The sequence below is a fragment of the Tamandua tetradactyla genome, chromosome 24, assembly GCF_023851605.1.
Source record: "Tamandua tetradactyla isolate mTamTet1 chromosome 24, mTamTet1.pri, whole genome shotgun sequence".
NCBI lineage: Eukaryota > Metazoa > Chordata > Mammalia > Pilosa > Myrmecophagidae > Tamandua > Tamandua tetradactyla.
In genome coordinates this window covers 12,184,319-12,200,193 of record NC_135350.1, presented here as the reverse complement: position 1 = coordinate 12,200,193, position 15,875 = coordinate 12,184,319, and the positions used below count along the sequence as shown (strand labels likewise).

Here is a 15,875-nt window from a genome sequence, read left to right as displayed (position 1 = left end):
AATAAGCATTTAATTAAAAGTTTTGTGTACATCGAAACTATTTCTCTTGGACATCACAATAATTATTTCATAAATATTAAATATGAGAAGATGATTTTATATAACTATTTTTCAAAATATTTAAAATATAATTAAATCCATATTTCAATTTTAAAATAAAAGTAACCAAAGGTAAATATATATATATATATATATATATATATATATATATATATATTTCCCTTATTTTCTACATTTTATGTGATATTGGCATCTTGGAATGAGCATATTTTGCTCTTACATTTCTAATAATTATTCAAGTAGCTGCACACTTTATTCAATTTAGTCATTGCTGGTTCCCAGATATGTCCTTTAATTTTTAGTCAATAAGAGCAAAGTAGAAGAACATTATAAAAATCACTGAAGAAAATTGTTTAATTATCTGCAATTAGCAGACTTTGAAAATATATTATGTGGTCATTACAGCAACTTAGTGATTTCCTCTAAAATTCCCAATTTCTTACTATAAATGGATATGTTTTGTGCAAAATGCAGATAAGCAGAAAATAAGAATACAAAAATCAGCTATAATTCCACCACCTAAAAATAAATGCTGTTCTCATATTACCCTTTTTCCTTGAGTCATTGTTCTATGGCTGTTTACTTCTTTATTTTCAGAAAGAGCAGCCTATACATACAGTTTTATAACCTACCTTTCACATTATACTAATGTCTTTTCAAGTCTATAAGCGTGCTTTCTCAATGCTATTTTTTTCTTTTTCTTTTTTTATTATTATTTAATTTATTTTGTATTATCAAACCAAAACAACTTACAAACATGAATATTCTTAACATACAAACGTTCTGTTTGGTGTCTCAATGCTATTTTTAATGGCTTTATAGTATTTTACTGTGTAGCTGTAACTTATTTTATTTAGCCAATCCCTAACTGCAGGACAATAGAATTTTTTCTGTCTTTCCACTACTAAAATAATATATTGCTAAGCAAAATCTTTTAAACTGAATTTCTTTGTTCTTATTGGGTGTCCTTGAAAACTTCCTTAGGATACAATTCTAGAAGTAATATGCTTGAGTAAAGCAGGCATTCTTTTTTTTTAAGGAGGATTTCTGATTAAAAGTTGCCATTCAGAAAAATTTAACTAATAACTTTGCATATTTTTCCAACTCCCACCTATACTCAGTATTGTCATTTAAAAAACATCTTTGCTGACTGAGTAAATGAAAAATATCTCATGTTAAATAATCATTTTCTCATCCAATAAATATTTTAGAGCACTACAATGAGCTAGGCATTATTCTTGGCACTGGGGATACAGTAATGAGGAGAAACAGTCTTGGTTCTCTGTCCTCATGAAGTTTAGTGTCTAGTGACTGAGATCAAGATTTAGTAAAGAATCAAAATATGCAAGTATACTTAGAACAACATAATAATTGCCAATAGAAGAGTTTCAAGGTATACTGAAAGAGTATAAAGGGGGAACTTATCAAGTAAATAAGAGTTGGAGGTAAAGGCTGATGATGCTTGACTTGAGTTCTGAAGGAAGGCCAGGATTTAATTAGAAGGAGAGGACAGTAATGTCTGCCTGAAGGCTTACTATGGAGAAAGAGGGAGGTGAGGGCTAATTCTTACAGTCAGGTTAAGATTTGGGCTTTTGTTCTAAGAGCAGTGGTATGTCATTAAAGAGTTTTAAGTAAGAAAATGAAGTGATCAGTTTTGCGTTGAATAGAGAGCTCTGGTGGTGAAGTAGTGAAGTGAAGTGCAGATGGGGGCAGGAGTGGATTTGAAGGGAGCAGTTAGAGAGCTATTCTATGGTAGTCCCAGCAAAAGATGGTGGTAGAATGGATTATGGATGCAGCGGTAAAGATGAAGAGTTAAGAACAATAACATTTGCAACTTGGTGGTAGATTGTGGTGATAGAAATGAGAGAACAAAGTGATATGACAAGGATAATGCTTAGGTTTCTAGAAAAGATAAGGTTTAAGGTTTGCAGAGGGAGAACCAGGAGTTCAGTATGGAATATATACTGCCTGAGTTTCTTTTGAGACATGGAAGTGGAGATTGTATCAAGGAGTAACCTTGTTAAATACTATTTAAAATTTGAATAAATTGAAGACTGAAGTGTATTTTGTATTTATTGACATAAAAACTATTGGTAGGGGGCACAGGGGTAGTTCAGGGTAGAATTCTCGCCTACCATGAGGGAGACCTGGGTTTGATTTCCAGCCCATGAATTTCCCCAGAACAAACAAATAGACAAACAAACAAAAATTCAACAAATGGTGCTGCAATAATAGGATACTCACATGGAAAAAGAATGAAATGTGACCCCACCATACAGCATGCAAAAAAACCCATTGATAACTCTAGAAAAATGGGATCAGAACCCAAAATGAGGCAAGTTGACAAATGAATCAGTGGTGAGGAGCTGGAGCCAAGAAACAGAGAAATCTCTTGAGAAATCTGACTCTCAATGGGAAGGAGAGAGAAAGGATATAAGGAAAGAGATGCTTGATAAAAGGACAGGTTCTTTCCTCCTTTTTTATATAAAAAGTATTTGAGCATACTTAATATTTTTAAAAGCTGTTGAGAAAGATCCAGTGGTGAATGAGAGGGGAAAAAATTTTAAGTACGGTTTTTAAAGAAAAGTAGGGAGGAATGCAACCAAAGCACAGGTGATAGGAGAGGAGCATGTCATGTCTGCTTATATGTTTGTAAGACAAAACGTGTAGGAATTACCATGACTTTTCTCCATGAAGAAGTCAAGGCCATCTTTGGAATGAAGGAGGGAAGAGAGAAAAGGAAGAGATGTTGGAAAAGAGTGAAAAGATTTGAAAAAGGCTATTCAAAGAGGAACAGTATGGGTTGTGCAGGGTAATGTAGGAGGATTATTAGTGTGGAGGGGCCATTTAAGATTGCTGTGCATGTAGTACAATAATATGGAGAAAGATGAGTGGTTTCCCTTCCAATACTTACTCACCCAGTGCAAACCAGAGAAAATGGACAGCTGATTTCATCCACAAGTGGAGTTTTACTAGACACAAAGGATTAAAATACAAGGGAGTTTAGGATTTAGGCAGGAATTTTATTAAAAGTGATGGACCATGATGTCTAAACTAAATAAGGAAAGAAGTGAAAGAAAAGACACACAGAAGGGAAAGAAGGGACAGGGATGGTCACTAGGTCAGATGCACAAGTAAAGTAAAAGAATGGTAATAGTGGAAACCGAAAGGTGAATTATGTCATGGAGAGCACACACATTTAGTTTTAGAGGCAGAGTACTTATGGTGATTGCAAGGCATAACCATGAGAATTTGATGGCTCATGGAGTGGAGAAAAAAACATTGGAAATGAAAAGATCAAGAAACTAAGAAGCTAAGTTGGGTAACTCTTAGATATGGACCTTGAAATCACCGAGGAAGATGGCATGGCTTGAAGAAGAGAGAATGTGATGAGTGAAATGCCAAAGTAGTAATAAATAAGGGAGAACAACCTGAAGGAAGTGAAGCTTTTAAGCTGTGGAGGATAAGGGTTTGGAAGGAGTGATGGGAGCATGGAGCACACCAGCCCACTTCCTGACCTGGTTCTAGGAGAGGTACCAGAAACCAAATGTTCTCAAATGAGACTTAAGAGATAGTAAAGGGTTAGTTCCAGAAGGCTAGGTGGAAGGATTTAAGAGGTTGAGAAGATCCAGGAAGCTGTGACAGTGGAAGGAAAGACAAACCATTAAAGGGACAGTATTAGAGAACAGATACCTCAGGATCTTACATTTTGGATCATGACTGATGACAGAGAGGATGAATGACATAGCGAACTTAAATTCAGTAGTGTCGGTAACTGGAGTGGCCACTGGACCTAATGCACTGAGAATCATGATTAATTACTAGACCATTTTATCTTTTTCCCATTGGTACATGTTCCCTCTTTATTTCTTCTGTAAACTACTGATTCTTTCTTTTACTAATTTCACGTTGGCATATTTACATGGTAAAAGCATTTGCCCTTTTATCATATATGTTGCAATGATTTTTCCCCACTTAGTTTTTTACTTTAATTTTGCTTATGGAGGATTTTTTTGTATAAAGCTTTTAAATTTTATGCAACGCATGTTATCATTTTTATCTTCATGGTTTCTTCTTTTGTAATGTGATAATTTTTTAATGTAAATTTCTCTTACAGCTTGCTTACCTATATATAGATATATTTTCTTCTATCCCTCCCTAACATTCCAAGGGCTTAGGTTTTATACAAAAAAAAATTGTGGTTGTTTTGTGTACCGTGATTAGTTGAGATAGGACTTTTGACCATAAACACAACCGTTTATATTATGGTCTGTAGGGAAGCTTCTGATTCTTGGTCTGAAGGAGTGAAATTGCAAAAGTCAGAATAGAATATCGTCTCCAGAAATTCTATTTTGGCATTTACTTCAAGAGTTGATGTTGAGCCAGTCTAATATAGATCAAAACCCTGAGCATGCCATTAGCTAATAAAACTTTTGAAATAAGAATAAGTAGCCTGTATTCAAACTTGAGGAAGATGTGTAGGTGCCAAGATAAAGGTTAAGCTGCTATAATAGAAATGCAGAAATGCAGAGACTTAAAGAACATAAATAATTTCTCACTCAACCTAGAATCCTGAAGTAAATGTCCAAGTTTTACGGTGGTTCTCCTCTGGGAGACAATTCAGGCATTGAGATTATATCTCTCCTATGGCTCAAATATCTCCTTGAACATCATCCTATCTGGTGACTGAAGCTGGCTCACAGGCACTTCCATGTTCCAGCTTGGGGAAGAAGGGAAAACAAAGAGTCTAAGGCAAGCAATTTCCCTTTATTTGAGGGAATAAGGCTGAAGTTGCACATATCACTTCTATTCACATGCTATTTGATAAGAATTTGTTTATACTTAGCTGTGAGAGAGGCTGAGAAATGTCGTCTCTAGCTGAGTGCTTATGTGTGCAGGAAGAAAGAACAGACTAACAGTCTACTTCACCTGGGAAAGTGGTATGAATCCTTCTACAAAAAGAAGTGCAGAATTTTGAAGAATTTGTCCTGACAAGAATTAAGTTAAATGCAAAATGTCATTTCCAGTGTTTTGCTTACTTTGACAAATAATTTTTAAAAACTCACAAAATTGAAAAGAAATGTCTGCATGTAGAGAAAATATTTAAAATTCTAGACATTTATACTCCTTTTTACTCCCCTAAATTTCTCTTCAGATATACCCTCAATGACAGAAACCTTGGTCGGATTGTCACAATAGCAGAACCATTTAACACTGAACTACAACTCTGGCAGGTATGACAATAAATCCCTCTATATTCCTTGTCCAGGAAGAAAATGAATTAAACCTTTTCTTCAAATAGAGATGGTATTTTGTCCATTCAAATCACAGAAAACAATGAAAGAGAAATAATACTTTAATAAAATGCCTACATTTTTCTTCTGAACTTGAAAAAAATCCAATAACTAAGAAACAAAGTTTTAAAGTTGAGAAACATGTGGCCTTGGGAGGTGTTGAAGGTTACATGAGACCACTCACTTTACCAAAATATAGACCAATGGCTCCCTTTCCTGGTAAATATAACCCTAGAATTAGCTGGTCAAGATTAGCTGGTCAAGATTCTGTTCCAATCAGAACTCACAGTTTTGGAAGTTCAAAACTAAATCCAAATCTTTTGAGTTTCAAATATCTCATTTTCCAGTAAAAAAATAAGTTCATTCATGTTGGACAAAGATATGTTTATGAATTTTAAGCTTCTGTGTATTAGATATTGGAATGTTAAGATTCTTTTGTGTATTGAGGAACAAAATAACTCTTGCTTTTGTAGATAGCAAATAATACTATGGTTGAGTTTGAGGGGAAAGTTTTAAAAGGAAGTAGAAGGATAGAACAAACTTTGTTTTTTCAAGCCCTTAGTAACTGAACGGAAAGTGTATTAGAATACTCCATACGCCTGGAAAGATTAAGCAGAGCTGTCATTACATAAGCCAGATTTTGTTGGGAACACCTTGATGAATGCACAGAAAATGTAGAAACCAGCAGAAGCAGAAATGGGCAAGCAGCCTTTGGTATACTACTCTCTGTCTTCAACCTGTCAGAGCCTTTTTGGCATAATATTCTGCCAGAAGTCCAAAAGCCATGGGTAATGATTGTTGATCTGAACGAGATGCACTCAGTCTGAATGAGGGACTAAGAGGTACATCTCCCTATTGTGAAATGATGTTGAATTTCCCGATAGGGAGGAAACAAATCCATACTTCAACTAAAATTCTTGAAGAATAATTTGGCTTAAAATGACTTTAACTATTTTCCTTTCTTTTCTAGATGGAGAGCTTTTTTGCAAAATATCCAGAAGCTGGAGCAGGAGAAAAACCTAGGGAGCAAGTTCTGGAAACAGTGAAAAACAATATTGAGTGGCTAAAACAAAACAGAAATGCCATAAGAGAATGGTTTTTTGATTTACCTAGGAAAAGTTAATGTGTTCAAATATATTTTAATTTTGTAAACGATTTTTTATCCTAGTAAGCAATTGGCAACCTGATTATAAGCACTCTGGAGGGAGTCTTATAAACAGGAACTGCTTTTCTGTTTATATGCCTTGCAAACTTTTCAATTGTTCCTCTTTGTTTATGATGGAAGATACTAATAGAGTATTTAATATACTCAGGGATTTCCTCTAAGTGTACTTCATAGGAGATTCTTTATTAACTGAAGAGAATTTAATAGTCATTTTAATGTCTTTAAATATCATTCTTTATGTATCTTAAATCTGTGAAAATAGAACACTTTGGTCTTACGTTTGCATTTTTAGTACCAAAGAAACACACTTAATCTTCCTTCTTGACTGCTTTTTGTTGTTGTTGTTTTTATTTTTTGGCATTTTTTTTTCTTGATTGATTTTTAAAGTTTAAATACCATTACTTGAGGGGCCAATATTACCATCTTAATCTTTATTATTCAGAGTTATACATACCTAATATCATTTCATTCGCCTGTGTCTTATAACTTTAAATCCTACCAAGGCAGCTTGGCCCTAAATTTTACTCAAAGATGGCATGAATTAGCCAAAGAAATGGCTGCTACCTTTGCTCTTAAAAATCAACAAGCGAATTCTCCTCTCCTTTTAAAAATAAATGTGAATGATTACCTTGAAAAAACATATTGTTTTACTGTATCACTTTACTTTTGAATAAAAATGGCTTCAGTGTTCTTTAAATAATTTAACTGTGACAAGTATGATTCAAGAAACCCCGTCATTTTCATGCTTCGTACTCACTCATCTTGCTCCGTTCCTTATAAAACTCTTCAAATATGCTATGAAATTAGAGGGAGCATAGTACTTCAGGGATTTTAGAAGAAAATGGTTAAATAATGGGGAAGTGGTCAGGAAAGAGAAAAGGCTGATTACTCCATAAAACTAAATAGAATTAAAACTTGTCTTTGACCTCACCTAGCAATCTAAGTGTGAAAATGGGGAAACCCATGTATGTCTCCAGCATGACCCTGCATATCTGGGGACATAGCTTTTTATAGATAACAAGGTTTATATATAAACCCTTAGATTCAAATCCATAAAGAACAGCAGTTATCAAGTTTACATGCATAACTTGATTAAAGACATCAATTCATAGAAGCCAGTGGCGAGAATATATTTGATACGGCATTCAATGACTAGTAGATCCACAATGTAAATCCAATAAGCAAGAAGATAGTAAACTACTATGTTCCAATCTGTTATGTCTAGAAAATCCAAATTTATTTGGAACTTTCAGAAGCATAAAGTAATTTAGGATTGGCTTGATGAAAATTGAAGCACATGGAAACAACCAAAATCTATGCTGTGACTATTTACTGTGCCCTTATCCTGTGCTCTGAAACTCTGTAAATTTCCCTATTGCTGTCTCTTAATTATCACTTCTCAAGCCCCGAAACTTAAAAAAAACTTAAAAGGAGGCAATTTCTACATAAATTTTTAAAAAAGATTTTAAATATTATTTTCAAATACTTCAAAAGAAAAAAACTCAGTAGTTCCATAAATTATCAGGAAAACTACACTATCCTCATGAGAATTAACATCCTGACTTCAAATTCTAACCACAATCAGAACCAGTACTTCAAGTCTATGTATTGTTTCAAGTGGATAAATGAAGAAGTGGTTGGTGATGAAATTTATTTCTGTTTTAAGTAATAAATACATATTTTTTAAAATGTAAGTTTGCAGGAGATGGTTAGTAAAAATAGTCTGCAATCAGCCTACAAGTCATTCTTTTTCATTTCATTTCATTCTGTCACTCTGTTTTATTTTCATTCCATCTTTCTGTTTCCTTTCAGTTCCAGCGCACACACAAAATGAGGATGACTTGTTAGTTCTCTTCACTCTGCACATGGCAGTGAGCTGCATATCCTCCACTAGATCCTTGGGCCTTTTCAAGTAGTATTTGGTTTTTAAAGGGCTGATGACCAATAGGAAGATCTATCCCAAGCAGAGGTTACTATTGTCTTTGTTTGGTTTCTGTCACGATTTTCACTGGAAAAAATACTTGGTATATTGTTTCCAGAATAAAACCTTCAACTCTGAAGAATTAACTGGAAGAAATAATGATCAGCAATGTCTTGCAGCAAGATGTAGGACAAGGCTGCTACTCCCTCCCTTCTGGTCAGCCTACTCCTGTATTCTTTTTTTTTTTCTTTTTACAAGCCTATCTTTATTTGTAAAGAAGAATATACAACTAAAGCTAATTTGATTTTTTAAAATTAGCTCATTTAGTGATAATGTACATTTTATAATAAAATTGTAGAAAATACTGATATTTGATAGTTTAAAGTACCATTCATGTAAAATCATGTTGTAGCATGTAAAATTTAATTAGAAGATTCATCATTCACGAAAGTACATGTATTTTGTCAACAAATCATGAGAACATCATCACAAATTTGCTTAAGATACAAAACAAAATTCAGTTAGATTCAACATTTAGTATTATAAGATTTTAAACTGAATCCAGATTATTTTTGTTATTGAAGTGCACATGACATAATTGATTCAGACTATCAATGAACTGATATTTTATTGTTTAACCAAAATCTGTTGGTTTTACAATATGTATAGATCAATTATTTCACCAATAATTTAAAGGATAAAAGATCTAGCTGAAAACCCCACTGACATATTCTTAGCACAATAATTAAAAGTACTAGGAGCTTTGATTTTCAGGAATACACACAAGATAAATTTCTATCGTACAATTAAAATTTGTACTAAAAATCAGTCCCTAAAGTATTTTTTTCAAGAGAAAACTTTTTATGTTAAAACTTTGTTTAAAAAAGAGAGAGGTAGCATGTGAAAGCATTTTTACTTAAAACGTTGAACCCCTGCACCAATTATATTATAGATGCAATTTAACCTTCTACATACTAATGTTACTTTGCCGTTCCAGAATCAAATTTATAAGACTCACAGAATGTTAAAGCTGGAATGCCATTAAAAACAGTGGTATGTAAATGGAATATCTTCAGTGAATTCAACAAAAACTATACTACATTACATAATATTGTGCGTTCAGTTAATAGTTTAGTGGTAATATGTTTAATGGTAATGTGAACAAGATATATTTAGATGTATTTTGAGTCAGTCAAGTGATCTTCATTTAATCAAGACTTTACTTCTTCATATGTTTTTACCATATGGAAAAACATCCTTCAAAACAGTCATTTGATTCTTCATTGCTTGAATAGCACACAATCATTATAAAGCTATCCATATTAGTCCTACCATAAAACTAATTAATAAATAATTCTGGGGAAAATATTCATTATCCAGAGAGGACTTACGTACTTCATAATATTCTATTCTAATTACAAGCATATCTTAGTTCTTGTGTACATTGTACAATGACACATACCAAAAATATCAGGCAAAGAACGAAAGCAGCCTTACTCTTAACTTGTTCTAAGTGAAGGCATTGCAAAGTAATAAATAGCCTCATAAAACTAATAGCGATGACTCTACTTGTCAAATACCACATACTTCCCACAAGCGTAGGCAGTGTTCCTAGAAATCCCATTAAAGACAACCCAGTTTCTTTGTATAAAAAAAGTGCACAGGGCAGTGCAGTGGTGGCATAGTGGCAGGATTCTTGCTGGCGGTGCTGGGGACACAGGTTTGTTTCCTGGCACCTGTCCATGTAAATAAAAAAAGGGGGGGGAGTAAGAAAAAAAAAGGTTTATCTTGCATATAAAATTCTCCTAGTTTGAGTGCATTTTTTTCAACCCAAAACAATCCACATGACTTGAATATAAAAACACACCAACAAAACACACACAGGGACATAAACAAACAAAAGGAATGTTTTCCAGTGAGATTGGGAGTAAGAACAAGAACAAGTTAAGAGTCTCCCACATTACCCAAGTCAGTGGAATTGCCTTTTAAAACATAAATTATACCTATGTGGAATAAATTTGTGAATTTGAAGCTATAGAATGGACAAAACACCAACTTGAACAACTGTTAAAGAGTTTCAAAATTCAAGAACATAACTTCAATGCTTTAAAAGTGACAATTGGCTTGATTTCTTAGAAATGAAAACCAAATGTATTGCAGAAAATAATTTATTACAATTAACAACAGTAAAAACATTAAGAAATCAAAATAAAATACTGGGAACATAAGAGCTGAGGTTCCCAGGGTAACAAAAGAGATAAAATCAGACCTCTTCACATTTAGAACTTTAAAAAAATAGTTAAAGGAAAAATTAACTGGGCTCTGCATAGCAGGTTAAATATGCAATCACTTCAAACAGAAACGATCTGGTCTCTTACATGGTTCTGCAAGTGTGCTCTCACATCCACTTTTCCATAGACAAAATAGCAAAAGCACATAAGACCATTAGCAAAGGCCCCTTCGTTTTAGACTTAAGTTCACCTCTGATCCAGCCAAAGTTTACATTAGCAGTGATCAAACCACTGTTTTATTAATATTATAAGCTTACAATATTTTTTTCCTCATGCCTATTCCAGGTCCTAGGTTCAGAGGTATATGCTTTAAACCAAATTTAAGACAAATTCACAGGCATCCTCACTTATAACACATTCAAAGAATGGCTTTATAACGTTATGACTGTTCCATCTTCTTCTAAGAGTATTTTATCTGAAGCACATGTTTCAAATTTTGTGTTTGTGCCACTTGCTACGGGTGCCAAATTCACTTCATTAGAAGGAATGAAACCATTCAGTCCGGACTCGAAGCTGAGCTCCACTTGTGTTGGTTCCAGGCTCTCAATCATAGGAATGCCTCTGGGAATCTGTCGTGGCACTCCATTATCCTCAGTAATAATGTCATCTTCATCACCGTCACTGGCTCGAAGCTCGGCTTCAGATGCTGGGGACAGCCAAGAAGGCTGTTACCAAGAGACTGGCCGGAGCTGCCATGACGTTATTCCTCGGGTTTGCTGGCCTCAGCGTCATAATGAGGTTGCGGCTGTTTGCGATCATCATGTCTGTGACCTGACCGAGGCTCTTCCCTGAACCTTGTATGCCACTGACCTCCAGGACCTCGTGGTTGACAGCAAGCTGTCCCGTGCCCTGGGCCAGGCCTCCCGGGACCAGGCTGGAGGTGAAGGTGCCCGGGTCCTTCTCCAGGCCGTGTGGGGTCAGCCTGACACTGCAACCGTCCCGGATGTAGAACCCCAGGGGCTTCTCTGTGCCTTACTGGTAAAGACGAACCCTGCCATGTGTTTCTGGGTGAATATCCACGTCGATAATAGAAGACACAGGTCTGAAGTCTTGGGGCAAACTAATGACTATATGTGGCTTTTTCCTATGGTTCTCAAGACGCAGTACATTGGTTAAAGCATTCTTCTTCTTTATTAGCGCGTCTGTACCAAAGGCACTGTAGTCTGCTGCTTCTGGTTCTTCACCTGCGCGGTGCCCAGGCAGCCGCTGCCCGCTGCGTGCCGGTGCCTGCGGGTCATGCTGACACCCGCCGCCCCGAGGGGTGCGGGGGCGAGTGCGCGGCCGGAGGGCTCAGACCCGCCGCCTCTCCTCCACCTGCAGAGGGGCCGCTTCGGCTCCGCGCGGGCTCGGCTCAGCCAGCTGCCACGGCGGTGGGACCTGCGGGCGGACTCTACTCCTGTGTCCTTGATCCCTGCTACACACCCACCCAAATATAAACTAGGAGTTCAAATAACTACCCATGAGCAGGAGACTGACAGGCAAGGAAAGTGTAAGAAACAGAAGTATACAGCTGGTTGGTGAAATATTAGTCTAAGAATAGGGTAGGAGCAAAATTCTATTAACAATAATTCTCGAAGGTGATTGGGGGATGGGGGGAAGCAGCAGGGAGGAGATTGGAATTACCAATGGAACTTTCCAAAATATGGTTACTGGATAATCATAACAAACTCTTTTTTTTTGCCAAGCATTATTTGAAACACTATTACTACACATACATTAATTTTTACATTTAATCTTTACAAAAATCCCATGGAGTGGGTACTGTGATTATACCCATTTTACAGATATAGAAATTTGAGCTTGAACAATTACAAAGTTTGTCAAAGCCCATAAAAGTACTTTTTGGCACTAACCTGTGTCTGAACCCACAGGCAGTTTACCCCCAGAAACTATGTGGTCTACCACTATGTTATGGTAGAAATATAAGCTTCGAAATCAGAGGAATCTGGGTTTGAATTTCAGCTACTTAGTTGAGTGCCCTTAACCTCTCTGCTGTTCAAGTGATAATAACAGTAACTGTCCAATGGGTTGTTGTGGAAACTAAATACAAAAGTGCATGAAAAGGACCTGGGAGATAATCATTCAATAACTGTTAGTTGCTATTATTGTTATTATACTATCTCCCAGTCACCTCTTGTGCCAGTTTGAAAGGATGCATGTACCCTAGAAAAACCATGTTTTAATTCTAATCCCATTTTGTAAAGGCAGCCGTTTCTTCTAACCCTTATTCAGTACTGTATGTTTGAAACTATAATGAGATTATCTCCCTGGAGATGTGACTCAGTCAAGAGTGGTTTTTAAGATGGATTTGGGGAGACGTATCTCCGCCCATTCGGGTGAGTTTTGATTAGTTTACTGGAATCTTATAAGACAGAAAACATTTTGGAGAATGAGAGAGATTCTGAGAGAGCAGAGAATGACACAGCCATGAGAGGCAGAGAGTTCACCAGCCAACAACCTTTGGAGATGAAGAAGGAAAACGCCTCCCAGGGAGCTTCATGGAATGGGAAGCCAGGAGAGAAAGCTAGCAGATGACGCCATGTTCACCATGTGCCTTTCCAGATGAGAGAGACTCCCTGACTGTGTTCTCCATGTGCCTTCTCACTTGAGAGAGAAACCCTGAACTTCATTGAGGCCTTCTTAAAGCAAGGTATCTTTCCCCGGATGCCTTAAGTTGGACATTTCTATAGACTTGTTTTAATTTGGACATTTTTCTCGGTGTCAGAACTATAAACTTGCTATTTATTAAATTCCCCTTTTATAAAAATATTTATAAAAAGCCATTCTGCTTCTGCTATATTGCATTCTGGCAGCTAACAAACTAGAACACCATGTAAAATACTACTTTGGAGAATATAAAAAAACTTAAATTCAGGAATAACCAGACCTAATCTAAGCAGCTGTAAGCCCTGAAGGTATGTAATGTGTTAAACTATGCTAGTGTTACAAAGAGTCCCAGCATCCTCCTTGGAAGAGAATTGTATTTTCTCACCCCATTTTATGCCAGCATGGGTATGTGACTTGCTTTGGCCAATGAAATATGAGAGAAAGTAATGTCTGTCCATTTCAGGCAGAAATGTGCAAAGCCAGCACATGGTTTGCCATGTTCTCCATTTTCCTAGTGCCATTAGACTCGGCGATGTTCACGATAAAGGCTGCTCTACCGGCCTGAATTCCAGAATGAAAACAACAAGAGAGGAATTTAGCCGGCACACATACCCATGTATTGTGAGTGATAATAACACTTTGTTTTTGCAAATCACTGAGATTTTGAGATTGTCTGCTACATCATCAGAAGCTAACCACTTTGTCTAATATAAACAAGAAAATAATATTAAATATAAATAATAAATATTTATATATTTCCTGTTCTTTCTCCTCCTTCTTCTTCTATCTCAAAGTTAGCAAACATTTCCTTGCAAGCCAAATTTGGTAACTGACTTGTTTTTATAAGGTGTTCCAGTTTGCTAGCTGCCAGGATGGAATATACCAGAGGCAGAATGGCTTTTAAAAAGGGGAATTTATTAAGTTGCAAGTTTACAGTTCTAAAGCCATGCAAATGTCCAAAGTAAAGCAAGCCTATAAAAATGTCCAATCTACGGCATTCAGAAAAAGGAAACTTGGTTCAAGAAGGCTGATAATGTTCAGCATTTCTCTCTCAACCTGAAAGGCACATGGCAAATGTGGCAACGTCTGCTAGCTTTCTCTCCAGGCCTCTTGTTTCATGAAGCTCCCCCAGGGGTGTTTTGCTTCCTCATCTCCAAAGGTCTCTGGTTGTGTGGGTTCTGTGGCTCTCACGGCTCTGAGCTTTTTCCAAAATGTTTTCTCTTTTAAAGGAGTCCAGTAAACTAATCAGACCCACCTGGAATGGGTATAGTCACATCTCCCTCTAAAGGTTAATACCCACATTTGGGCGTGTCACATCTCTGTGGGATAATCTAATCAAGCTTCCAATCTACAGTACTGACTAGGGATTAAAAGAAATGGCTGCCTCCACAAAATGGATCAGGATTAAAATATGGCTTTTCTAGGGTACATAATCGTTTCAAACCAGCACATAAAGCTTGCAGTTAAAAATAATTTTTACATTTTAAATGACTGAAAAAAATCAAAAGAAAATAATATTTTGTGATACATGAAAATTATATGAAATTCAAATCTATGTCCAATTAAATAAAGTTTAATTGGAATCCAGCCATAGTCGTTCATTTTATGTAATGTCTATGACTGCCTTCCTGCTATAATAGCAATGTTGAATAGTTGCAACAAAGATCTTATGGCCTATAAAGTCTAAAATATTTACCATCTGGTCCTTTACAGAAAAAAGTCTGCCTATCCCTACTCTATCTCATATTTGCTCCTTTCCTCCTTTGGCATTCAATTCTTTTCCCCTGTTTTTACTTCTTCTATATTCTAACCCAAGTTTCCCAGCCTCAACACTACTGATATTATGGGCTTGATACTACTTTGCTGTGGAAGGCTGTCCTATAAATGGTGGAATATTTAGCAGTCTCTATTGACTTTATTAAGAGAGCCAGGGGCAGGCCACGGTGGCTTGGGCGGGCCTCGGTGGCTCATCAGGCAAGGACGCTTGCCTGCCATGCCAGAGGACCTGGGTTCGATTCCCAGTGCCTGTCCATGTAAAAAAAAAGAGAGAGAGCCAGTAGTACCTCATCCAACCAAAAATATCTCCAGACAAAGCCAAATGTCGTGGTTGAGAACTACTGTCCAACTTTAATCTGTGAATAGATGGTGCAAGCCTTAGCTATAAGTGAGGAGAATGCTGCTGACTTAAAGCAGAGCCCTGCCTGAGGTTATAGAATTGAAGGACAAAGAGAGTCAAAAATAAGCTTGGAGAAAGATGTGATGATGAAGAGAATATTCAATAAGGTAACAAATATTTATAAAGAGTCTGTTATATGACAAGCATCGTTTTAGGTACTAGTTTTCTTAGATTTGGGGATGGATTTAGAAGACAATGGCAAGAAAAACTAAGCTAAGAGGACAAAGGAACAGGATAAGACAGATAAGGCAAGGGTAATGTGGGAAGGCATTGACTAATATCAGCAACTGACAATACTTTGACTTTATACTCCATTAGAGAGACCTTAAATATTAATATTTGCCACATACATAAGTAAAAT

General features: G+C 36.2%; 1 protein-coding gene and 1 pseudogene across 1 annotated transcript in view; one reads left to right on the top strand and one right to left on the bottom strand.

Moving 5' to 3' along the window:
• The window catches only part of ENPEP (glutamyl aminopeptidase), a 111,188-nt gene extending 104,352 nt beyond the window's left edge, over nucleotides 1–6,836 (top strand). The window contains exons 19-20 of the mRNA XM_077142544.1: nucleotides 5,216–5,294; nucleotides 6,325–6,836. Coding sequence (XP_076998659.1) covers nucleotides 5,216–5,294; nucleotides 6,325–6,477 — 232 coding nt within the window. The 3' untranslated portion in view covers nucleotides 6,478–6,836. The remainder of the gene's footprint in view (nucleotides 1–5,215; nucleotides 5,295–6,324) is intronic.
• A 3,851-nt stretch (nucleotides 6,837–10,687) lies between these two features.
• LOC143668577 (partitioning defective 6 homolog beta pseudogene) lies at nucleotides 10,688–12,009 on the bottom strand (annotated as a pseudogene).
• Nucleotides 12,010–15,875: the final 3,866 nt, after the last annotated feature.